General features: G+C 38.3%; 2 protein-coding genes and 1 long non-coding RNA gene across 12 annotated transcripts in view; 2 read left to right on the forward strand and 1 right to left on the reverse strand.

The window, feature by feature from the left end:
* lmnb1 (lamin B1) overlaps positions 1-5571 on the forward strand; it is an 85040-nt gene extending 79469 nt beyond the window's left edge. The window contains exons 8-9 of one of the 2 annotated variants that reach the window (XM_081613848.1): positions 4607-4654; positions 5301-5571. In XM_081613848.1, coding sequence (XP_081469974.1) covers positions 4607-4633 — 27 coding nt within the window. In that variant the 3' untranslated portion in view covers positions 4634-4654; positions 5301-5571. The remainder of the gene's footprint in view (positions 1-4606; positions 4655-5300) is intronic. The other variant, XM_081613847.1, reaches the window with a different exon arrangement.
* LOC103473512 (uncharacterized) overlaps positions 1-8136 on the reverse strand; it is a 73989-nt gene extending 65853 nt beyond the window's left edge. Inside the window, exons 1-2 of the long non-coding RNA XR_535029.2 lie at positions 8022-8136; positions 352-423 (exon numbers count right to left, since the gene is read on the reverse strand). This is a non-coding gene — a long non-coding RNA (uncharacterized LOC103473512). The remainder of the gene's footprint in view (positions 1-351; positions 424-8021) is intronic.
* Positions 8137-13637: 5501 nt separating this feature from the next.
* The window catches only part of LOC103473513 (multiple epidermal growth factor-like domains protein 10), a 232232-nt gene continuing 219337 nt past the window's right edge, over positions 13638-26532 (forward strand). For 4 of the 9 annotated variants that reach the window (XR_014090313.1, XM_081613846.1, XM_081613842.1 and 1 more), the window contains exons 1-4: positions 13640-14509; positions 15082-15183; positions 15412-15512; positions 16343-16435. Coding sequence is in view for 7 of the 9 variants with exons in the window: in XM_081613846.1 (XP_081469972.1) it covers positions 14388-14509; positions 15082-15183; positions 15412-15512; positions 16343-16435 (418 nt within the window). In the remaining 2 variants the exon portion in view is untranslated. Of the gene's footprint in view, positions 14510-15081; positions 15184-15411; positions 15513-16342; positions 16436-26532 lie in introns of all 9 variants that reach the window. The other 5 variants (XR_014090314.1, XM_081613844.1, XM_081613843.1 and 2 more) reach the window with 4 other exon arrangements.

The raw sequence follows: 26532 nt of genomic DNA on the forward strand, positions 1-26532 counted from the left end.
TTCTTATGTTCACTAACAAAGAGAACTAGAAACTGTTGGATGCCATTTTTGCTCTGTTAGACCCTAAGGATAGCATGAACAAATAGACCAGCGCTATAGTTTAATCTTAATAAGTGGAATTAATGAATTCAACTCTTGTTCAACCTCATCTTCTTCGGCCCCCAACCTTAAATGGGGACCGAATAATTCTCCACAAGCTGCAGACATTACAATTTACTTATTCACACAAAAACAACCAACCAACTGTAGTAACATGATGAAAGTCTGTGTTTTTCTTCTGAGTACTTTCACAGGAAACCAGCCATACACATGACATGATCACTCACAGACAGCAACAGCTGAAGAACTCACCACTGATGTAGTTGGAGTCAACCCCAGCCTAACTCACATCGACAGGTGTTTGGTGCCATACAACTAAACTGTCTGCACAGTATCCTGGAAAAGAGGAGACAGACATACAATAAATTATTTAATTGAAGCTTTTTGTTCTCCCTCTTTTTATGCTAAGGATTAAATAAATACAGTTTATTTATATAGCACCCATCACAGACATTAAAATTACAAAGTGCTTCACAAAGGCAGACAAAAAAACAAAATTATAAAAATGTACATTAAATATAACAGTCTAATTAAAAGCTTGTCAGTATGTCTTTAGCTGTCTTTTCAAAGAGTCAATGGAGTTCATTCATGCAGTGCAGGACAGCAATAGAGAGTTGCAGAGTGTTTGTGCTTAGGTTATTCAAAATCATTTATATTAGTAAACAATATAATAGAATAGTTGGATGCTAATTGTACTTTTGAGTTTTTTTCATTGGGTTTCCACAGAATGTTTCAATAAAATGTGTGCAACTATGTATTGTTGTTTTATGGTCTTGAAAACCAAAGAGTAAGTTATAGGGCTCCATTGACAATATGTGTGGCAGAGTGAAGGTTACAAACTGAACACTCTACCATCAGTTAAGCATGGTACTAGTGTTTCCCTCACACACACACACAGTATGGTCCTTCTATCATAATAACTTTGCATCGATTTCTGTTCATTTAAACTGAACATAAAACAAAACTTGCTGATTTTTTTAAATCATAATCACTATCTGAGCTCAAAAACTACTCCATGATTAAATTATTATACTCTTTTAACATGGTTGAAAAATATTTATACTTGCGAGCAAATATTTATAACATTAACAGTGTTTTCACATGTAAAAACGTGTGAAAACGTTTCTCAACTTGTATAATGTGTCATGATCCCATAAGTATTCATATTTGAATATAGCATTTGACAGATGGTCCACTTTTAGTTTCCTGTTTAAAGCTAAGTGTAATGATAAAAGTTAAAAATGTATGAACACAAAACATCTCACCTGGGCTGCACAGTGGCACAGTTGATAGCACTGTTGCCCTGGGTTCAAATCCCAGCCCGGGGTCTTTCTGCATGGAGCTTGCATGTTCTCCCTGTGCATACCTTTGTTCTCTCCGGGTACTCAAACTTCCTCCCACAGTCCAAAAACATGACTGTCAGGTTGATTGGTTTCTGTAATCTACTTAGGTGTGGATCATGATTGTTTGTCTGTGTTGCCCTGTGCCAGACTGGCTACCTGTCCAAGGTGACCTCGCCTTTCACTCATTGACCACTGGAGAGAGGCACCAGCATTCCTTGCAATCTTATTAACAATAAGTGTCACAACATGTCAATTTACTGACATATGTGAAGGTTGTTATTCAGGTAACATGGAATAGTTAATTTATCACAATATTTTAAAGCAACACTATAGACCCATTAGTTTTTTTGGAGGGGATTTCTAAAAATCAGTTCAGTGACCAATGTAAACTTTCCTTTAGGGTTAGGGTTTTTCTAAAGTCCTGCTAATAACATTGTTATTTGACTCAGGTGTGTTGAAGTAGAGACACATCTAAAAGTTACAGGACACCGGACCTCGATGCGAGGAGTTGCCCAGCCCTGATGTATAGTACATACATGTAATACATATGTGACAACCTGGAATGGGTTTCCTTTAAAATTTAGAAACTATGAGGATGTTAAATCTATTTTCAGTTTGCAATGAATAATGGAAACCAACAACAGGATTGCTCCAGGACAATTAAATTGTAACAGGCCTGTCACGATAAACAATAAATCAATTAATCAATTAATCACACGATAAATTAAAGTTATCAACCTCATTTTAATTTATTGGCTTTATCGTTTCTTCCTGCCCTTTTCTTTCTATTGATGTCTCTGAATGAAAAAAAAGGCTCAGCTCCAGTGGTCTACACTGACCCCCAGATAGCACACGATGTTAAATCAACGTTGAAAAATAGTTAGAATCGTTGATTTTTGGTTGAAGTCGACAAATGACGGTGGATCAACCATCAAACAATCATCCAATCAAACCGTTGAAACTGTGTCATTGAATCAATGTTGTTTTGTGGTTGAAATCTAATGACTGAAATGCCGAGGTCTGATTAATGGTTGATTTTTGGTTGAAGTCGACAAATGACAGTGGATCAACTATAAAACACACTCTAAAAAGAAAATAGTTGAACCAACTTAATTGAATTGCTTCTGTAGGTAACAAGCAATTCAATTAAGTTTATCCAACTGAATTTATTAAATTTATCCAACTTAATTTATTAAGTTGAAATAATTCAATATATTATAATCATCCAACTCAATTGGTTAATTTATTTTTAACAAATTTATTAAGTATGTTTAAGATAACAGATTTAAGTCAGTCTTACTCAAATCAGTTAGTTTACTTCAAAAATGGTAAGTAAACTTACATAGGACCAGTCATTTTGACCACTGAAAGCGCTTTACACTAGATTCACATTCACACAATGCACAGATCAGTTGGGGTTAAGTGCCCAGGGGTCACATTGACATGTGGCAGGAGGGAGCTAGAATTGGACTGTCAACCTTCTGATCACAAGACAACTGCTCTACCCATATAGCCACGGTGGCTTACCAGGGAATCTGTCCCTGGTTAGCTTGAGTCATTGTGTCAGACGAAGGATACAAATGTATCAAACTTAATTATTTCAAGTAAAGTAAAAGTGAATCTAGGGTGTTTCAGCACTGGTCCTCCAAGCCCTTCAAGTTTTAGGCATTTCCCTAATTCGACACACATGATTTTAATTGAAGTCTGATTAACGGGGTTTTGCTGAAATGAAAACACGCAGGTCAGTTTGCCTTGAGGACAAGGTTTGGGGAAGAACTCGTGATCTAAATGTTCAATCAATGTAAGCTGTTTTTCACACCCCTCTACAAACACCCCTTTCCCCCCCAACACCCACCCCTCACCTGGGCCCATCTACCCCTTAATCTCCTCCCCCTTTCCACTCTCCTCCCCTCCTCCTTGGGCTCCAGGTGAAACAATTTTAATTTTAGGTGAGGGTTTTAAATTTTCACATTTTATTTTGTTAAAGATTTTTTTGGCTCTAGTGCTCTTTCTTTGATAGTTAATTGACAAGAAAGGGGGAAGACATGCAGCAAAGGTTGCCAAGGTCAGGAATCGAGCCTGCAGGGGTGGGCAACTCCAGGCCTTGAGGGCCGGTCTCCTGCAACTTTTAGATGTGTTTCTACTTCAACACACCTGAGTCAAATAATAAGGTCGTTAGCAGGACTCTGGAGAACTGCCTGAACAGAGGAGGTGGTTGAGCTATTGGATCCAGGTGTGTTCTACCAGGGAGACATCTAAGAGTTGCAGGACACTGGCCCTCGAGGACCAGGATTGCCCACCCCTAAGGGCTCCATGTGTGCAATCTGTGCATTTGTTGCACCCCTCATCACCTTCTCATCTCCCCCTACTCCCTCCCAAAACTCCCCACACCCACTTGCTCCTCCCAGCCTTCCCCTCTTTACCCCCTCTCATCCCTTCTTCCCTCCCCCCATCCCCATCCTTGAGCTCTGGGTCAGAACATTTTATTACTATTTGGGGGTTAATCATGTTTCAAATTATGCACTACATGTTGAGAACATTGGGTTGTGATTCCTTTATGTACATTTTCTTACTTGTCTGTAAATATTATTACTGACTGTGCATAATGTGTTGACACAAAAACATCTACAAGTCTCTACTAGGAGTTGTACAGTCTGACTCCCCCTTTTTACACTAGTGGTTTGTCCCAACCAAACAGCCCCTTTGCTGCTGGCTTGTTTGCAACTGGCTTCTGAATTGAATTCTCCTCTGAGCAGTTTTATGGTACATTTTTCAATATTACTTTGATCTTAAATGTGTTTATTGAAAAATAAGGGCATTGTTTTGTGCCCATAGTAATCCTGGTTATTTTGGGGCAAAACAGATATTTTTAATAATTGAGGTCATTTTGTATTATTTTCATCCTGCCCACCGCTCCAGGCCTAAGTATGAAATCTTGCGAGATTTTGTGAGATTTGAGTTTTTAAAATAGGGCAGGGCTTATTGTTTGGTCTGGGAGAGGATGTGGTGGACAAGGAAGTGTAAGGCTGGCTGCTCCAGGTAGGCTTTAAATTGTGATAGTAATCAATTGTTTTTCATTTTTTATTATGATGTTCTTAGGGACGTGCTTAAATGTGCCTCTGTTCCAGAACAACTGAGTTATATATTTGCATGACTGTTTGCAGCCATCAAGAAGTGCAGAAGATTGTTAATCATCCACAGATTAAATCCAGGTGAGGCAGAAAGGAAACACTTAAAACATGTAAGGCAGGTGAAACACTGAACTAAACCTGCTAATGACTGATTCAGTCTGTTGATTCTTGGGTTGGTAACTGGTTAAACTGAACTGGTCTATTATTACTGGTGCGGGATCTTTATCAGCACGTGGACATTTTGTAATGAACTTAATCAACTTATTTGGAAATATTTGTAGTTGATTAAAGATTAAACCAGCTATTTGATGGAAGTTTATTCTGTATAAATAATAATTTTTCCAACTACAGTATAAATCACCTTTTGCTCTATTTATCTGTCTCTGGTGTGTTAAATAAACCCTGATCCTCCCTGAGTTTTATCTTTAGATTTTCTGATTAACAGCCTTTATTTTAAATATTGATTCCCTCATTTTAACATGAGTCCAGCATCATAAACCCTACACTAGACTGCAGCTTCATAGGTAAATGTAGTTGTGCAAGTAAACATTAAGATAAATATTAATGAAAGATTAAGATAAAAGTTAACAGTTTGTGTACATGGGGAACTATAAGGTTTGTATTTGTTCTCAGACCGGTTTAATCTTTCCATGTCTTTCAGAACTTTTCAAATGTTTATCATATTTCTAACCGGCACCTTCCTCACTTTTATTTTTGTGTTTTTCAGCCGTTGTTCTGCAGTTTGACCAAAAGCTGACTCTTGAGGACTGCAGTAAAACTGTCAAGAAGTGGCTTCATTACACGCCAGAATGAGAGGAAGACATCACAAGGAATCAAAGTGAGGGGTTACCACAACTAGTACCGTTTCCCTGTTTCATACAGTACAAAGCTTAACCTCATGGACTCTGTTACAGTAGACTGTTATTCTGACAGTCAAAAAGCAGTCAAATATGTTTAAAGTTCTGTCCCTCTTTTCTTAAATAAAATGTTATAGCAAACCTATGTTGTCATTTTTAAACTTTTGTACACAGTTTACCCATGATCTGCCAATAATATAGTGTGTAACACCAGTGAAGAAACTTTTAGTGGTATGTTATGTAGACCTATCAGACCTAAAAATGTACATAAATCCTTAGCTTTCATTCAATATGAAATCAACCAAAATATGCGTGCAGAACCACATGTCACAATGTCAGCGTTCAACGTTGATTCAATGTTTCTGGCTGACATTGATTCAATGTTGTTTCAATCATTCTGTGCTATCTGGGTATCTATTTTTAGCAGGATATTGCTTGCATTATTATGTAATTTCCATTAAATCGGTGTAAAAAGTTCTTCAAACAATATTGTTTATCGCAATAATTTTGAGACAATAGCTAAGCAAAATTTGTTATGGTGGCAGGCCTACACACAGCTACTTTCTACTGCAATCAGACAAAATTCAAAAGTACTACAAAAATTTATGGGAAGGCCAGACAAGTCAAACATTTAAAAACATTTCCTTATTTTGATTTGCAATATTCTAAAACAAGATGTTAAAAAAGAGTTTATTAGTACAGTTCCTAACCATAAAGTTGGCTGAAGTAAAAGAAAAATATTAATATCAAGAGAGACTGAGGCTTACCAGTGGGGAAAGCTGTGAAGAAAAAGGGCTCACCCTAAAACTACAAAAACATAGCATACAAGAAAAAAGATGTCTTTGACACTGCCACCAGGGGTCACCACCGCCACCACAGGGAGCCTCAGTCCCTAACAGAAATATACACTGCTCAAAAAACAAAGGGAACACTTAAACACTTAAGTGAACACTTAAGTGTTTCCTTTATTTTTTTGAGCAGTGTACATAAACAGCCTGAATAAAACAGTGGAGAATGAAGATCGTCTGCAGCACCAAGTTCCTGGGGGTGCACATAACACAACCTTGGTTGGACACCTCACATCACTTCCCTGGTGAAGAAAGCACAGCAGCGCCTGCACTTTCTGTGACAAATGATAAAGGTTACCTTCCCACCTCCCACCTTCTACAGAGGAATCATTGAGAGCCTGCTGACCACCACTCCCCCCTATCCAGATGCTGCATTGCACACAGATGCTGCTTAGCCAGAGCAAACCAGATCCTCTCTGATTACACCCATCCTCTCCATGGTCTGTTCATCCGGTTGGAATCTGGCAGGAGATTTCACATAATCTGCTGTAGAACAGCTAGACTAAGAACTAGTTACCTCCCATTGTCCATCAGATTGGTCAACACCAACATACCCCCTTCTAAGACTGTTTGAAAATCCTAAATTACATACGTATTTATTTATATATTTATAGGCACATTGATTTTTCTGTGTGCTCCGGTGGAAAGGTGGTGACATTTTGTTGCCAATTTCAATGTCTTTGTGCAATGACAATAAAATGAGTATGTATTTTCCACACATTATTGAAACATCAAAAGCAAAACAGAATGAAATAAGATTATAATCAAATAAAAGTTACTTTAAGTTTCAATGTATGCATTCCTACATTATTTAATAGATTTTTTGTGCACTTTACGAAATTATATATTCTTACAGGAAGCACCGTTCGACAAGGTAATTTCGCTTGGACTAAACATAAATGGAAATAGGATAAAATCATATTCATAATATGATTTCATCAGGATATGACATCACCACTGACTCGTATGACTGAACATGTCAGTGATGATTGACTCACCCATTGACTGAATTAGGTAAAGATATATTTAGCTTCTACATTGAAATTAGGGCTTCAGTTCAAAGCCATTTTTGGATTACAGAAAAATGCATATATTTTTTTCGTTTCTAACTTCATCTATATGTAAGTGGGCCTTAAGACAGACAAATGAATCATCCTTGTGAATTAATAATTTGTTGTTCATGTATTGAATAATTTTTTAATTACTGAATCATAGATTTCAACTCAACAGACTGGAAGATATGGGAAAGATAAGATAGAGAAAGCCTGAGCTTTCTCTTTCGTGACGTCACACGAGTGATTCTCTCAGATTCTCTCAGAGTCTGAAAACAGCGCTGCAAACTTCCAGGGCTGCAAACTTCCAGGGCTGCAAACTTCCAGGGCTGCAAACTTCCAGGCTGCGGCTTGGAGCTGATGTGCATCGTCTTTATTTGGCTGCTGGGTAGATCGCGATCATTGACACAAGCTCAAGGATAAATAAGCCCAGACTTAAACGTTTCCGGTAAGTTTTAAGTTTCTCTCACAAGTTTGGACGTACTTGTATGTGAAATCTCTCGAGGACAAGACAGGCGGAGACACCGATGACGACTAATTGTAAAATAACAATTGTGACATTGCGAAAGAAAAAAATCTTAAGAATACAAATTAGTACGTGCTTTAAATATTGTTTGAGGAAATACAGACTCAAAGATGTTTTGTTCAACTCTCTCCCTTGCTCTCATATTCAAGTTAGTGATATAAATACCGCTGCGTTTCCTCTTGCAGACGTCTTGCTCCATCTGGAAGTCGTTATCTCTCTCTCTCTCTCTCTCTCTCTCTCTCTCTCTCTCTCTCTCTCTCTCTCTCTCTCTCTGTGTGTGTGTGTGTGTGTGTGTGTGTGTGCAAGGAGACGACAAATATATATATATATATATACACTCCTGATCAAAATCTTAAGACCAGTCAAAAATTGCAAGAATTTGCATTTTGCACTATTGGATCTGAAGAAGGTTCTAAGTAGAGCTTCACAATGTTAAAGGAAATAATCAGTGCAAGAGACAAGAACTTTTGAGCAGGGAATTTTCTGAAAATTGCATTTACACTCAAACATGATTTTTTCACCTGATCAAATGTTTAAGACCATAGTCTTTAAAAGCCAAAAGCTGTGCAAAAATCTGGATTCCATATAAGTGGCTGCTTAGTTTGCTTATGCCTTGGGCCGACAATGTACGTGTGCCTGGGAGTTTCCATCATGGCATGGAATGCATCCCAGCTTTCCATGTCTGGTGTATAACTATTAATTTTTTCTTTTCTCTTTTTACTTTATTTAATATCAAAATAGAAGACATATGGTGTGATACATTACATTAATGAAAGGAAAATAAAATCATGGAACTAACAAAAAAGAAAAAGAGAAAATGGCAATATGAATGACATTATCAGTATGTAGAGCAATAAAAAACAAACATAACACAAACAAACAAACCAACAAAAACAAAAACAGCAACAAAAATATTAATACTAGCAATAACTGATTGCTTTATTCAACAGACTCATGGTCCACAAAGACATAATACACAACGCATATAAAATAAAAAATAAAATCTTATGAAAGACTTGCATACCAATGTTTTCACAGAGCTGACTGGTATCTTAGTGCACTGACAGAAGGATGTGAAAACATTATAAGACTGTTTATGGATGACACATAAACTTACAAACTTACACATTTCTCATGAGTGCCTGGAATGTTCTGACATGTGCATTACAAAACATCTCACTTGAACTACTGAACCTGAGTTGCAGAATTCTCAGGGAGTCATAAGCAACCTTAAGCTTCTGCATGCTAGCTTTTTTACACTTACACCACAACGGAGCTGCATACAAGGATGTACAGTAAGCTTTGAACAAACTTATTTTTACCTCATCAGTGCACACACTGTCGATAAATGTCATCATCGACACAGAGCTAGTCTGTGATATAGTGACCCAGATATTTAGTGTTTGAACAAACATTTAACTTTTAACAGAATACCAATAACTTTTTAACAGAAAAAAATCAGGGAAACAAAGTTGTTTGTCTGCTTTAGTCCTACACAACTGCTTTCTTAGCATTTTACTGCACATCAATAATAAGAACACATCAATGAATTATGAACAACAGGTAATTATATACATATGACGGATCAATTAATGGAATTGATAAATTAATTCTACTGAGTGGAATTTGTTATCTTGCATACAGGAACTACATGAAATGAGAATGGAGAAAGGATGCCGAAAAAAGGAAACGGAAGGAAAAACAAAGCAGGGCGAAGACAATGATCATTATACATAAATGACGCTATTTAAAATGAGAATCATATAAAATCTATTTTATTTTCCATTGAAATGTTTTCAAAGAGTAAATTTTTTGAATTTGTCACACTGATGGCGGTCCTTGTTTTCCAGTTCATAAGAATTGTTTTCTTAGCAATGGTTACAGCTATGAGTAGTTGTTTAGTATTTGGAACATTATTAATGAAGTTGGTGGTGTCTCCCAATTAACAAAGAGAAGGTGATAATGGAATGAGACAGCCAAACCTACTGGAAAGGAATGTAATTTCTTGTACGGTAATTGTTGACCAGGTATGCATAACCATAAAGCATGAAAGTATGTATCAGGGGTATTTTGTGAACAATTTCTGCACAATTCAGTCTGAGCCAAACCCATTTTATGCATTCTTTGAGTTGGGTAGTGGATTCTGTGAAGTATTTTATATTGAATGAGCTGGAGCGTAGCGTTTTTTTGTTGCTGTCATATACAAGAAATTATTGCAAATTTTAATCCAGGATTCACAGTCTGGGTTTATATTCAGATGTATTTGCGATTTTAAAGTAGGTATGGATATTGTTGAATCAATCCTATTTAACATTCTGTAGATCAATTGAGTTTTCTTTCTAGATGCAATTTTAAATAATTTGTATATTAGGTTCTATAATGAGTTGTTCCAGGTCAGATTTACTTTGCATAAGAAATTTTTTTTGAAGATATTCTAAAAATTGAGTATCATTAAGTTTATATTGTTTAGTTAATTCTGAAAATGAGAGGAATTTATTACATCTAAAAATATGTTCAAAATGTGTAATGCCTTTAGAGGTAAAAAAAAAGTTTTTTTTTCTATTTATCATAAGATCTGGATTGTTCCAAAGTGGTGTGTATTTTGAGGTGGTAAAATTTGAGTTGATATCATTGAATTTCCACCAAACTGAAAGAGTAGCTTTAATAGTTGGTGATTTAATGCAACCATGTTTCTTAATCGGTTGTCTAATGAACGGTAAATCCGATAGTTGCATTTTCCCACAAAATGGTTGTTCGAATTCATTTAAATCATTGTGTTGGTGGTTTTGGGTCCACTTAACCCTTGTGTTTACTAATGCGGTCCAGCCGACCCCACACCCTTATCACTTGTATCATTTGCCTCAGTCCTCGCACGCACAAGGGTGAATTATGTAGTGTAGCTGATTGGCTAAATAATAATAAAAATTTGGTGCATATAGCCCTCCATATTGTTTTGACTTTTGTAAAGTTGATAACTGTATTGTTGGTAGCTTGTTTTTCCAATAAAATTTGGAGATTATACTATCTAAAGATGTAAACCATTCTTTAGTTGGTTGGATGGGTTACAGAAAATAGATAGTTAATTTGGAGAAGTATTTTCATTTTAATTGTCGCTATTCTACCTGCAAGTAGAAAGTGGTAGATTTATCTATTGTTTCAAATTGTTTTGTATTGATGTATTGAAGTGGTATGAAATTAAGATTAAACAAATCTAACAATTTAGAAGATAATTTAATCCCAAGGTATGTAAAATACCTTGGTGTAGTTTGGATTGTCTCATCCCATTTAAAATTATTTAAAGAAGTGCAGATTTATTCTAATTTATTGAGTAATTAGATATTTTTGAGAATTGATTAATCATTCTGATTGTTTCAATCATTGAAGAATATGGATCCTGCAGTAGTAATAAGATATTGTCAGCATATAAAAAAAATTATGTTCTGTTGCGTTAATTGGAATACCTTTAATATGAGACTTTTGACGAATTGCTGCTGCAATGGGTTCAATGAAAATGGAAAACAAGGATGGAGAAAGTGGGCAACCCTGCCTTCTGCCTCTTGTAAGATGAAATTCTTTGAAATGATATTGTTGGTAGTAACAGTCACTGCTGATGATGTATAGAATAACTTAATCCAGTTACTAAAAGAATCTCCAAATCTAGACCTTCTTAATATTGAAAACAAAAATGATCAATTCACTTTATTAAACGCTTTTTCAGCATCCAAATTTACAATGGCTGAGTCTTGTTTATTTGTTAAAACCAACCATCAAGTTCAACAATCTCTGTATATTATATGAGGAGTGTCTATTTTTAATGAAACCAGTTTGATCTGGATGAATGAAGGATGAGATGACTTTCTCAATTGTGATTGTTAATGCCTTAGTGATAATTTTCTTATCTGAGAGAGGACAATAGCTAGAAGTGACCATAGGCTCTTTGCCAGGTTTAAGAAGAATTGTAATAGCAGCTGTATTTAAATTTTGGGGAGTAATACCATTTTCTTTTATTTCTTGTATTCATTTGAGATATTGGATTAAGCATATCCCAAAAATGTTTATAAAATTCAGCTGGAAAAAAGTCCGGTCTTGGTGCTTTATTGTTTGGCAAAAGGTGTATTGCATTGGTTCATTCTTTTGGAGCTTCAAGCATATCAATTTGTTCATCTGTCAAATGCGGTAGATCGATATTGTTTAAAAAAGTTAATTTTCATTATTTTATTAATTAAAAGCATTATTTTCCTCAGAATACAATTTGGTACAAACATCTTGAAAAATAATTTATTTCTTCTAGCAACTGGGTCGGTTTCCCTGCTGAATTTTCCATCCATCCATCCATCTTCTTCCGCTTATCCGGGATCGGGTCGTGGGGGCAGCAGCTTCAGAAGGGAGGCCCAGACTTCCCTCTCCCCAGCCACTTCTTCTAGCTCCTCTGGGGGAATCCCAAGGCGTTCCTAGGCCAGCCGAGAAACATGGCCCCTGGGTCTTCCCAGGGGCCAACTCCCGGTGGGACGTGCCCGGAACACCTCACCAGGGAGGCGTCCAGGAGGCATCCTGACCAGATACCCAAGCCACCTCAACTGGCTCCTCTCGACGTGGAGGAGCAGCGGCTCTACTCTGAGTCCCTCCCGGATGACCGAGCTTCTCACCCTATCTCTAAGGGAGAGCCCAGACACCCTGCGGAGGAAACTCATTTTGGCTGCTTGTATCCTTGATCTCATTCTTTCGGTCATGACCATAGATGAGGGTGGGAACGTAGATCGACCGGTAAATTGAGAGCTTCGCTTTTTGACTCAGCTCTCTTTTCACCACGATGAACTGGTACAGCACCCGCTTCACGGCAGACCCGCCTGTCGATCTCCCGCTCCCTTCTTCCCTCATTCGTGAACAAGATCCCAAGATACTTAAACTCCTCGACAATGACATTGCATAGAAGATTCACCTGATGACTATCTACATGCTTTCTGGCACTGCCTACTTGTATATGACTTTAGGTTGAGGATCTACACACAATTCTTGTAGTTCAATAACCTGGAAAGAAAAATATTTTTAACAACTGGAAGAATAAACTTGTAAATATATTGTAAAAAGATGGGTTGATTGATGGATGGACAGAGACAGACATTATAAAAATCTGTTGCCAAGTTGTGTGTTTATAGAGATAAAGAATAAATTTGGTTTGATCTAGTCCTCAATAATTGATACATCAGTTATTGGTGCCAACTGGGTTAAGAAGTGTTGAGTGGTATTGTGGTATTGGCACCAGGAGGGGTGTTATTCTTGGACAGACTGATTATGATTATATATATATATATATATATATATATATATATATATATATAAAATGACATATTAGTCCACCCCACCGCCACTGTGTAGGTTCTATTGTTGGCTAGTGTGTCCATGATGAGAGTGGAGAGTGTCTATGGTAGTGGTTTTGGTAGGGGAGATTCAATGGTTGCCTAAATAATAATTGCATAATAATAATTTAATGAAATTATTGTACATAATACCAGCTGTACTTTTGTTTTAATGTATGTGTATATTGTGATATATATTGTTGTTAGAATCTAACAATATATTCTAATAAAAACTATAGCGATAAAACTATAGTGATATGTAGCACAATAGATAAATGATCAATATCTATAGAAAATATGTCCAATAATGAATCCATAATTCACACTACAGTCATTCACCCATTCACGAATGAGTGACACAGGTGACAGTTGCGTGCTCCTGAGTGTACATACCCCCTCCCACCACCGCCATTACCCTCGTTTGTGTATACTGATTGTGCAAGTGATTGTTTTTAATGTTGCATTTTTATGCTGTATGCATGTATTTTTACTGCATCCTTATATTCTTTTAACCTTCATACTTTTAGTATGCATCATTTAATGCAATCTCTTGGGTTTCCATAGAAAAAAGCTTTTTAATCTAGTTTGAATAAATACTGTACTGTTTGATAACTAGGATCAATTGCAATTGAAATGTTTGTATGACTGAATTGAAATAATTTTTTTGTAAGTTCCCTGAGACGATATTTGTTATGAATTGGTGTTATATAAACAAGCTGATGCTCTGCAATGGACTGGCAACCTGTCCAGGGTGTGCCCCGCCTTTCGCCCATTGACAGCTGAAATTAGGTACCAGACCCCTCACAACCTCACAAGGGATAAGCATGTAAGATAATCTGCAGTTAATTTGAAGGGTTAGGGTTAGGGTTTGAATTAACTGCAGGGTCTGCAGTTAAATCAAATTAACTGCAGATTTGAGTGGTAAGTTTAACGATGCAGTTAAAGTAAAACTAACCTAACCTAACCCTAAAACTAACTATTGAGCACACCAAGTAGTTAATTCAAATGTTTTCACAATAGAATAAATGTACTTATTATTTAACTTTTTTGCTTAAGGTGTAAGAAAACATTATGGTCATTTATGCACCAATTCAAACAACACTAACTTTTAAATGCTCCTACATTTAACTGATTTTTTTTTTCTCGTTCTCCAACTGAAGGTGCAGCTCCTATTATGATGGCTGAGTTGACGGGGTACTATATGATGGTCCTTTCAACTGTGGTCTTCTGGTCTCTCCCTTATAATACATATTCCCTCAATCTGGATGATCCAAACGTCTGCAGTCACTGGGAGAGGTGAATCAGAATTCTGCAGACATTTCTGTGTAGGGCTGGGACAAGTGCTGAGAAAACTTGCAAGAAATACTTTTGATAGACTCTCCTTTATCTGATTTAAGGTCCTTCTTTACAAATAAAAATTGAGTTAAACTGATTTTATCATGAAACAAAAAATATGTTCATTCACAGTAGTTAAAGAAACTCTATTTTCAAAATAATAGAATATTTTGAAAAATGGGGGACAGGAGAAGATGCAGAGTAAGAAATAAAAAAGATAGTAAATTTCAAGCTCACCAACACCGGTGAGCTTGAAACTCACTGGTATTAGTGATTGAATGTGATTACTGTAGAAAGAGCATGTTGTGTGGTTATTCATGAGACAGTCATGCGGGAGTTTTGTTGCAAGCCCTGCAACCAAATTCTTTTGGACAGACTTCAATTCTCACAGACCTATCTCACATTACTTTGAAAAACAGTGGTCAGATAGAAGTGGCACACTGAGCAGTTTGAAATTTAAACTTCTCACAACAGACATATTGAGTTTGCTTGTAAGTTTTAAGTGTCTTTGTTCTGTCTTTCTATGGTTTCAGTTACTCAAGGATGGTGACGGAGTCTTATTCTCATCGTTTTGATCAGATTTATTACACCAACTGTCCAGACATCCTCAAATGGTTCAAGTGCACCACATACAGGTGAGGAACACACCTTAGCACACATCTAAGAGAATACAGATTTTTTACATGGTGTTTTATCAAAGTACAATTTTAACTTCTCATAAGTCTTAATATGTGTGATGACAGAGTGGCTCACTTTTTTATAATCAGCTGTTTTATAATCTGTTAAAGCTTTTTTAATTTGTTAAACCTTTTTCCATAACCTAAATGTCCTCAACAAGTGACCTCTGTACTCTGTGATTACAGGGAGATGTATCGGACAGCTTATCGCAGAGGAGAGAAAATCATGTACAGGATAAAGTCACAGTGTTGCCCAGGCTTCTTTGAAATTGGAGAGATGTGTGCTCGTGAGTGCCTGTATCCCCTCCCACCACTGCCTTTACTCTCGTTTCTCTGTATGCACATGCAGAAACATACACACGTAAAATAATTCTTTTTCACCATATTAGGACTGGTCTTAACGTTAAGAGCAAGTCCTCATAAATTCAACACCTTTGAATTTTGGCTGCCATCCAGCCAAAATTATTTATTGGTTATTGTTAACCAATAATGTCTAAGTAGACAATATCTAAGTAGACATTAATGGTTAACAATTGCAACAAATGCAAAGAATTAATTAACCTATAATTAATTCTTTGCATTCCTAGTTTGAACAGATGAACACAGCACCTTCAAGAATATGGTAATTGTTCCTAAGGATAAACCAGACTTGTGCACCTCCACAATTATTTTCTGGATATTTTGGTTTATTTCTTTTGTCTTTCCAATTGTGTCAAACAAGAAAGCTGTGTGTACCAGATGTGGCCTTAAAATACATCCACAGGTGTGCTTCCACCTGTGGAACTTAAATGTGTCAATTAAGCTAAGGGTGGTTTCCAAAGGCATCACATCATCTTCTGATATTTTTCTCACTGCTTAAATTTGGTAAATGGAAATGTTTTTGATAATTGTAACTAACCTATAACAGGGGAAGTTAGGTCTAATGTCTTCAGAAACTAAGGAAAAAAGGTATATGTCTTTTTATTCATTGTATGGAAACTCGTGGTTTCAATTTTATATTGGATGTTTTCTAAATTGCATTGTGGATTTACAGAGCTCTATGGATAATCTGAATTTAATTCACATAAAATTAAAAGTCAAATGAATTCATCATTGTTTTTGCTTCCTCCTTATACAGCACACTGTGAAGACAGCTGTGTTCATGGCAGTTGTATGGCACCCAACACCTGTCGATGTGAACCAGGCTGGGGGGGTTACAACTGCTCCAGTGGTGAGTTCTTCAGCTGTTGCTGTCTGTGAGTGATCATGTCATGTATTCACATGGTTGGCTGGTTTCCTGTGAAAGTACTCTGAAGTCATGTTGAAAAAAAATGACTTTCAACATATTACTGCAGCCTATTAAACCATACAGAGACAGATGGTTGCGTTGGTGTGAATGAGTAAGTTGTTTGTCATGTAAATGATCTGCAGCCTAATGTCGTTTTGTTGAAAGTGATAAATATTTCCATATTTCCTAACTGGTTTCTGGGACAGCCTATTCTGAAACCAAATCACAAGGATTTCTAACTTAATAGAAGTGATATGTTTGCAAAATCTTTTAAACTGGCAATAGTTCAAGGTGTCTATTATTTTCAGTGTAAATCTGAGTATGTTTGGTTTCACTTCTCGTAATAACAGCTCACTTTGCAATGCAGTCCTTAGTAGTAAAAACAGATTTGTGACAATAATAAAAAGCTACTAACCCTAATATCCACAAGAAAAAAAAACAAGAAAAAAACCCAACCCAAAATATTATGTAATATTCACGCTTTCATGTGTAATGATGTTCTTTTTTCCCTGGGATTCAATGCTTTTTCAGGATAAAAACTTTGAACCTATGATACCAGTTAACCTCCCCCCCATAAAATCTTTAAACTAGGGGCATCGTGTGGTGTAGTCTTCCCCCTTCTTTCTGCCCCCTTTTTGTTTAACTGCTTGAAGAAAAATAGAATAAGGCCACCAGCACCAACCAAAAACAAATTATAAAGAAATTGAAACTATCATTTTTTAAAATTATTCTCACATCTCCATCTCTATAAGTGAAATTCAATAAGTCCTTTATGAAATCTCTATACTCAGTTGGTTTTATACAAGAAATTCTTAACCTCTAAACTAGCGGTTCTCAACGTGGGTGGTACCGCCCCCTAGGGGGCGTTCAGAGGACGCCAGGGGGCGCTGACGGACATTTTTACAAAAGGGCGGCGCTGGTGTGCCTTTGGGGGGCGTTTGGTCGAAGGTAAACTTTACACCTTAAATCCACAACAATACCAGTTTAGACTTTGAGCAACTTGGTAAAACTGTATTGTGTAACATTAAATCATGCTTGGCTGCAACTGTATCGATGGCAGCTCTTCTTCTTCTTCTTCTTTTTCTTCTATTCAGAGTTTGTAGCTTCATGGCTCCGCATCAGTTCAGCGTTACACCGGCTGATGACGCTGCTGTGATTCACTTTGTCTGGTATTTATGTAGGCTACATATGTTTTGGCAGTTCTGTGATCATGTCAAAGCAGCAATTTATATTAAAAAGTGTTTTATTTCCGTTTGAAAGCTGCCCGCTTCATAAACATGTAATTACTAAAATCACGATACCCTCACTTTGTATCCCTCTGAAAAATTAACCCATTTAAATAAAGAAATAAAGAAATCCCTCCATGGGTGATACCACTGATAGAGAGCGTTCATTTCATAGCGTTAACACCGGTGCTGTAAGTGGTCCGGTATGAAACGGGTGTGATAGAACAACGGTACCACAGCACTTTTAAATTTCAATAATCAGAATACCGAAATTGTTTCCGTTGTTTTAAAAGGTTCATGTCAGTCTGCCTTTCCCCCCATCGATATGTTTCCCAACCGCCCTGCACCTTAGGGAGTTAAAGAAAAAAAAAAAACGGCGCGCACATCGCGCAAAATTCTGAAACATGAGAAGCGGGCAAAACGGAGCGACAAACTAGATGTGAATTATGGCATAAAAACAGAGAATCCGACGCTGAACAGTGAAAAATCAACACATGATGTGAAACACATCATGACGATTAGGAGGCGCAGCAGGTGATGAGTGAAGATTACTGATGGTCAATAAACGATAAAATAAATCTAGCAACAGGAAAGAAACTAAAGTGGACACAGCAATAAACCAAGAGAGGATAAAACTAATCATATGAAACTAAATGGAAATGAATGTAGAACAAAATGCAAGAATAAACTAAGAAACTAAAGTAAATACGGAGGAATAAACTGGTATGGCAAGACCTTTCGAGCAATAATTAATACAGAAGACAGAATGGCAAGAATAAACAGACACCATTTCAGATAAAAGGTAAAATAATATTGTTGAAGTGCCATGGGCATTGGCGCAACTACACATTATTCAGGTGGATGCGAAAACATAAATCGGCGCCCCCCACGAAGGAGCGTAGAAACATACGCTCGCCTCCCCCAGACCCCCTCCTCCAGACGCCGATACGTTTAGGGCAAAACTCGCTACATTTACCCCGTTATATGCGCGAGGTGAAGGAGCGTAAGGCGCGCTGAAGTGTACGGGAAAACATAATCGGTCCGCCGATTCAAAACATCTACAATAATGATAGTAACATTAATAATAAAATAATTATCAGTGCAAAGTAGCCTACAAATTTTTTGGTGGGGGGCGGTGAGGGACCTGGATAAAGGCTGGGGGGGCACTGGCCCGAAAAAGGTTGAGAAACACTGCTCTATACCATAGTTTTTGGAATATTTCGGGCCCAAATGCAGTGACACTCTCAGGATACCAAACAGTTTGCGAGGTAAGGACAGGCTTTGCCTTGGAGATGTGGAACGTGGGATGGACTCGGAGACAGACAGCTGTTGGACTGATGACAGATTCTATGACATATAGACCGATAAAGTATGGACCCAGCTTGCTAGGGATGGATTTGAATGGAATGCCACATTAAAAGACACAAACTTTCTGCCCAGGTGCTAGATCTGATTTGTCCGGAAAACTGCTGAAGGTTTGTTGGCAGTAAAACTACTCGGATGAACGATCAGGAACTCAGTCCAAACTTTCGTCATGGTTACCTTGGCAGGAAAACATATGGAGTGAAAGTAGTCTCAAAATATCTGTGTGTGTGTAAAAAGATTTGTGCGTGTGTAAAAAGATGTGTGCGTGCATAAAAGTATCTGTGTGTGTAAAAATATCTGTGTGCATGTAATACTGGATTTGTAAACCTTAAAAATAAAATAAATCTTTTCCTACAAATGTTGAAAAAGTAGACACAAATCCCCTGGTACACACACAAAACTGCATGTACACAGTTCCGGTTACGAGTGCACAATATTTTTGAGACTCATGTCGCGCTTCGGGGAAGCTCCCAGATTTGTGTGTAGATGGTGCGTTTACATGCTAGTAAAAGCTGGGTCATCTGAGTTTTGCACCGAGTCTAGTGTTTTTATTCTTTGAACGTTTCTGTGCTTGTGCCGAAGTAGCAAACACGTTAGTTCAGTGGAAAACAGTATATCTCAGCACTTCCTTATATTATCCTAAAATTATTTATAGACATATTGTGCATTTTTGAGTGGTACAGGAGACTAAGTGGTCTGAAAAAGGACCACTGGGTGGCGAAATGGTTCGCTGGCCGGAAAAATAGCCAGGCAAACCCAGAAGCAAGATGGAGGGTCCCGGTGGTCTGCCCTCTGAAGTAAGTAGAAGCTAAACCTGCAGGCTTTGCCCTCCGATTATAATGAGACATGGAGTAATTGTAAATGATTTCAGATTACCTTTTATATGTCTAGTAATTTGATTCTCTGCCCTCCTGATATGTTTCTGTTAGTGGGAGCTAAAGTTTAAGTGAGCTATGCTACATTAACTGTTGGGAGCTGAGTCCGTGTATTTTTATTGTCTCACTCTGCACAGTTCGAGTCTTTAATCCATAAAAATGATCTCTGGGTGGTTCTTACAGTATCTGTTTTGCCCAAAAGGTTCCAATCAAATTTCTAAGTCAAGTTGCTGACTGATCTTTGGATATATAGTTTGTGAGACATTCTGATTTGCCTTTTACTTTATTTACTAAGTGAATATAATTAAGTGAAATAAATTGCCTTTTGATTCTAGTTTATTGACTTTCTATGTGTATAAATAACATTTTACTGTAATGCCCGTAATGCATGGCAGGCACCTATTGTTCTACACCCAATAGAATGTCTCTTTATTTATTTATATCTTTATTTATTATTCTTCCGTCATCTTTAATGCGGCTCATACCGCTGAGTGCCCACCCACAAAAAAGGTATCAAAACGTGCAGCTCAATCTCGGCATCTGGCTACTTTTTTTTTAGGGGATCGGAGTTATGATGGCAATGTAAAAAGCGAAAAAAGAGCGAAATTTCCAACTGCCGAGTGTAACTGACACCAACTGCCGGTCTGTTAGAGTGAGAAACGGAGTGGCTTTTTGATCCCAAAATAATTTTTAAATTGCTCTCATGGCTGCAAAAATTGCTCTCTTGGTATGAAAGTCGGTCATGACATTGATACACATACTTGCTCCCGTAAAATGTTTTCAAAATTTCACCAGGGCTGACGGTTTCCTGTCAAGGTGCTTCAGAGCAAAATCATGTGCCAGGGTAAAGTCAGGCTCTCATCCATTCATTTTCAGACTTTTTTTTCTGAAATATTTCAGAGCTCATGGCACACCATCTTTCTCTCATTGCTGCTTTTTCTGTGAATGACCTACAGATATGAATCGCGGAACTATTGGAGACGACAAATAGCCCTCTCATACACTTCAAACAGTTTTTGGATCGGCCTTACGGATCCTGAGCGGGAAGCAGTTGTTCGGACTGCTTTTTTCATAAAAACTGACTGGGTGTCTCATAATGATAGAAATCTTTCTCCACCTTTCTGTCTCCCACACACGGCAGTTGGCTGAGGATTAATCGCTATAGCAACAGAATACAGAGAAAGGCAGAGCTGCTGGTTTGGACTACAAATGCGCCATAACTGTAGTTCTATCTATGGCCAAGACTAAGTTAAAAGAGAGGCATGAGCAGCATGTCAGAACTACAACATGACGGAACTGTCAGTTACTATAGAGGAGGACTTAGCTGGTATTGAGAACTACTTGTGCATTTCACCTAAAATAAGCTTTTAGCCAATTTTCTTACTTATTAGCCATGTTTAGTATACTGAATGGACTGAATCAATGACAGACAACTTGCTAGTGATGCCTGACAGCAATCATGGCTAACATTAGCATTTTGGCTAATTTCACTTTATGCATTAATTTTAACAAAATAAATGGTGCAAGTACAGCTTAGTCAAAATGTTTCCGACTCCACAGGTTTTTGACTACAGTTTAGCTCAGCTTAGCATTGATGCTAATGTTGAGCATCAGAATGCTTTTCTTACTTAATAGCAATATTTCATATGCTGACTGGAGTAAGTAATGACAAACAACATGCTAGTGATACTCCATATGCTACTCATTGCATTCATGCTATTATTAGCATTTCGGCTAATTTTAGCTCATGCAACATACTGAATGGTACAAGTACAGCTTACTGAACATGTTTCTGACTCCCCACTGGATATTGACTACATCGCAGCTTTTTTAGCATTATTGCTAATTTTTAGCATCAGAACGCTTTATTAAAAATCTGACGGGTACACTTTGGCAGGCCCCGGTTAAATTTCTTCAGGAATTTTCTAGTTGGGGCCTGCCCATAGCAATGCATAGGGAGAGGTGCCTCCACGCATTGCATGGCAGGCACCTATTTTTCTACACCCAATAGAATATCTATATATTTGGGGCCTGCCCATAGCAATGCATAAGGAGAGGTGCCTCCACGCATTGCATGGCAGGCACCTATTTTTCTACACCCAATAGAATATCTATATATTTGGGGCCTGCCCATAGCAATGCATGGAGGCAGTGACTGACTTGCTTTGCAGAAACCAGAATAGTTTCTGTGACGCATATTAAAAACTCAACAGACGAAAATGGAAGAGCTTCTGAAGCCACATTAGCAGCATTGAATTAAATCTCCCGTTTGTTGCACATCTCTGCGTAGTGCCGGGGTGCCTGCATGGCAGGCACCTATTGTTCATCACCAAATAGAATGTCTCTATATTTGGGACCTGCCCATAGGAATGCATGGAGGCACCTATTGTTCTTCACCTAATAGAATGTCTCTTATTGGGGCCTGCCATAGCACTACATAGGGAAGAGCAGTGACCTCCTGCAAAGCAAGGCAGCGACTGCCTCCCATGTAGTGCATGGCAGGCACCTAATGTTCTACACCTAATAGAACGTTTCTTTATTCATTTATTTTTATTCCGTCACCACCATCGTCATCATACTGCTGCGTGCACCCCCACAAAAGTGGTATCAAAACACGTGGCTCGATCTCGAGAAGGAGCATTATTTTATTGGGATTCGAGTTACCATGGCGACGTAATTTGTGAAAAATGACACCCCAAAATCCCATTAAAGTCAATGGAGCGAGGAAAAATAAACTTAAAATGCCCTATTTTTGAGGAATTTTTGTGTTGTCATAGATTGACGTAGAAATGCCATTCATATTCAGTTTGTATATACGTCCATGATCTCTTATAAAGGAAGATGGTACATCAATACCAATTATGTTGTCCACAACTTGTCTCCAAGCGACCCAAAGTTTTTGATTTTCAAAAAATTAAGGTAACTGAAACCAACTGCCGCTCCGCTAGAGTCAGAGAAAGAGTGGATTTCTGACCCCAAAATAATTTGTAAATCGCCCGCCCACACCTACAGGTATCGCTCTATCAGTATTAAAGTCAGTCATGACATTGATATGCATGCCTGCTCCCGTAAAATGTTTTCAAAATTTCCCTAGGGCTTACTTTTTCTTTCAAGGTGCTTTAGAGCAAAGTCATGGGACAGGGTAATCTGACGCTCTCATCAAGTGTTTTCTATATATTTTTGAACAATTTCAGAGCTCAGCGCACACCATTTTTCTTTCATCGCGTTATTACTGTGAGTGAGGTAGAGGTATGAATCGTGGGACTATTGGAGATGATAAATACAGGATTTCCCCAGTGTTTTGTAAGCCTGGCGACCCGCCATGCTTTACTAGCCCGCCACCAGGCTAAGCGTTGCTTGCTTACGTTTCTAGGGAAATCCCCCCCCCCCAAAAACGTTTTTTTTTCTTTAAAGCCGGGTTGCAAGCGTCTCTTTTGCTCTTAGCATTTCACTAGCAGAGCAGATTTATTCCTAAAGGACAGGTTTATAATAGATAGGTTTGTAGTTTATGCATTTAAAGCTGACAGCGCACGGAACAATTACTCAACTAGCGCCTCTGCGCTTTGACTCGCGCGCGCTGCCGCTGCTTTACCTCAGCGCGCCTCCTTTCACTCAAACTAGACACAGGTTGACCTGGATGGATATTTACGTCAACTTACTGTGAGGAATTATGATCCTTTGGAGAACTCTAGGTAAGAGTTTGAACCCACCGCTTTAGCTCTGGTTGCGCAGCTCCATGTGAACCACAGGAATAACTTGTAGTAGCGAATTCAGAGGTGCGCATTGAGCGAGTGGTGAGAATGAGTTATTTTGTGAACCAGCAATTATATGCGGCGTCTGTCTTCCCTGTAAAGTTTATGTCTGTGGTCCCGGTTTCCCAGAGCGTTTGTGGATAACGAGCAACGCTAACCTCATCATGCAGGTTAAGTCCTCGTAAGGAGCTTTTGCGCTCTCCTCGGAGTCACGCATCACTCTGATTTTATATTATTTTATTATTATTTTTAGTATTTTTCCTGTTACACGATGCATCAAACCATATCAAATGCGTTGTCTACTTAGAGTTAATATGCGGGTCGCATAGAGATCTGAGAAACTCGTCCATAAACTCGACCAACCAGAATAGTTTCTGTGACGCATATTAAAAGCTCAACAGACACGAAATGGAAGAGCTACTGAAGCCACATTAGCAGCATTGAATTAAATCTCCCGTTTGTTGCGCACTGCCCATAGCAATGCATGGAGGCAGTGACTGACTTGCTTTGCAGAAACCAGAATAGTTTCTGTGACGCATATTAAAAACTCAACAGACGAAAATGGAAGAGCTTCTGAAGCCACATTAGCAGCATTGAATTAAATCTCCCGTTTGTTGCACATCTCTGCGTAGTGCCGGGGTGCCTGCATGGCAGGCACCTATTGTTCTACACCAAATAGAATGTCTCTATATTTGGGACCTGCCCATAGGAATGCATGGAGGCACCTATTGTTCTTCACCTAATAGAATGTCTCTTTATTGGGGCCTGCCCATAGCACTACATAGGGAAGAGCAGTGACCTCCTGCAAAGCAAGGCAGCGACTGCCTCCCATGTAGTGCATGGCAGGCACCTAATGTTCTACACCTAATAGAACGTTTCTTTATTCATTTATTTTTATTCCGTCACCACCATCGTCATCATACTGCTGCGTGCACCCCCACAAAAGTGGTATCAAAACACGTGGCTCGATCTCGAGAAGGGAGCTATTATTTTTATTGGGATTCGGAGTTACCATGGCGACGTAATTTGTGAAAAATGACACCCCAAAATCCCATTAAAGTCAATGGAGCGAGGAAAAATAAACTTAAAATGCCCTATTTTTGAGGAATTTTTGTGTTGTCATAGATTGACGTAGAAATGCCATTCATATTTCAGTTTGTATATACGTCCATGATCTCTTATAAAGTGAAGATGGTACATCAATACCAATTATGGTTTGTCCACAACTTGTCTCCAAGCGACCCAAAGTTTTTGATTTTTCAAAAAATTTAAGTGTAACTGAAACCAACTGCCGCTCCGCTAGAGTCAGAGAAAGAGTGGATTTCTGACCCCAAAATAATTTGTAAATCGCCGCCACACCTACAGGTATCGCTCTATCAGTATTAAAGTCAGTCATGACATTGATATGCATGCCTGCTCCCGTAAAATGTTTTCAAAATTTCCCTAGGGCTTACTTTTTTCTTTCAAGGTGCTTTAGAGCAAAGTCATGGGACAGGGTAATCTGACGCTCTCATCAAGTGTTTTCTATATATTTTTGAACAATTTCAGAGCTCAGCGCACACCATTTTTCTTTCATCGCTGTTATTACTGTGAGTGAGGTAGAGGTATGAATCGTGGGACTATTGGAGATGATAAATACAGGATTTCCCCCAGTGTTTTGTAAGCCTGGCGACCCGCCATGCTTTACTAGCCCCGCCACCAGGCTAAGCGTTGCTTGCTTACGTTTCTAGGGAAATCCCCCCCCCCCAAAAAACGTTTTTTTTTTTCTTTAAAGCCGGGTTGCAAGCGTCTCTTTTGCTCTTAGCATTTCACTAGCAGAGCAGATTTATTCCTAAAGGACAGGTTTATAATAGATAGGTTTGTAGTTTATGCATTTAAAGCTGACAGCGCACGGAACAATTACTCAACTAGCGCCTCTGCGCTTTGACTCGCGCGCGCTGCCGCTGCTTTACCTCAGCGCGCCTCCTTTCACTCAAACTAGACACAGGTTGACCTGGATGGATATTTACGTCAACTTACTGTGAGGAATTATGATCCTTTGGAGAACTCTAGGTAAGAGTTTGAAACCCACCGCTTTAGCTCTGGTTGCGCAGCTCCATGTGAACCACAGGAATAACTTGTAGTAGCGAATTCAGAGGTGCGCATTGAGCGAGTGGTGAGAATGAGTTATTTTGTGAACCAGCAATTATATGCGGCGTCTGTCTTCCCTGTAAAGTTTATGTCTGTGGTCCCGGTTTCCCAGAGCGTTTGTGGATAACGAGCAACGCTAACCTCATCATGCAGGTTAAGTCCTCGTAAGGAGCTTTTGCGCTCTCCTCGGAGTCACGCATCACTCTGATTTTATATTATTTTATTATTATTTTTAGTATTTTTCCTGTTACACGATGCATCAAACCATATCAAATGCGTTGTCTACTTAGAGTTAATATGCGGGTCGCATAGAGATCTGAGAAACTCGTCCCATAAACTCGACCAACCAGAATAGTTTCTGTGACGCATATTAAAAGCTCAACAGACACGAAATGGAAGAGCTACTGAAGCCACATTAGCAGCATTGAATTAAATCTCCCGTTTGTTGCGCATCTCTGCATAGTGCAGGGGATGCAGAGCTGGTCCAAGGCTATATGAGGCCTTGAGCAGAATCTGACTTGGGGGCCCCTTTTGTTGCTAAAAACATCAGCACCTCTAACGGCTTCCATGTTAGATTTAGTGAAATCTAGGACAGGGGGAGTAGTCTAATTGGCCAGCCTAAAAAGCAATAAGTTATAATCGCAGTTTGCCAATTTGTATTTGTAAATTCAAAGATTAAACTCACAGCATCA

This window comes from Poecilia reticulata, chromosome 12 (assembly GCF_904066995.2).
Source record: "Poecilia reticulata chromosome 12, P_reticulata-male-v2, whole genome shotgun sequence".
Lineage (NCBI taxonomy): Eukaryota > Metazoa > Chordata > Actinopteri > Cyprinodontiformes > Poeciliidae > Poecilia > Poecilia reticulata.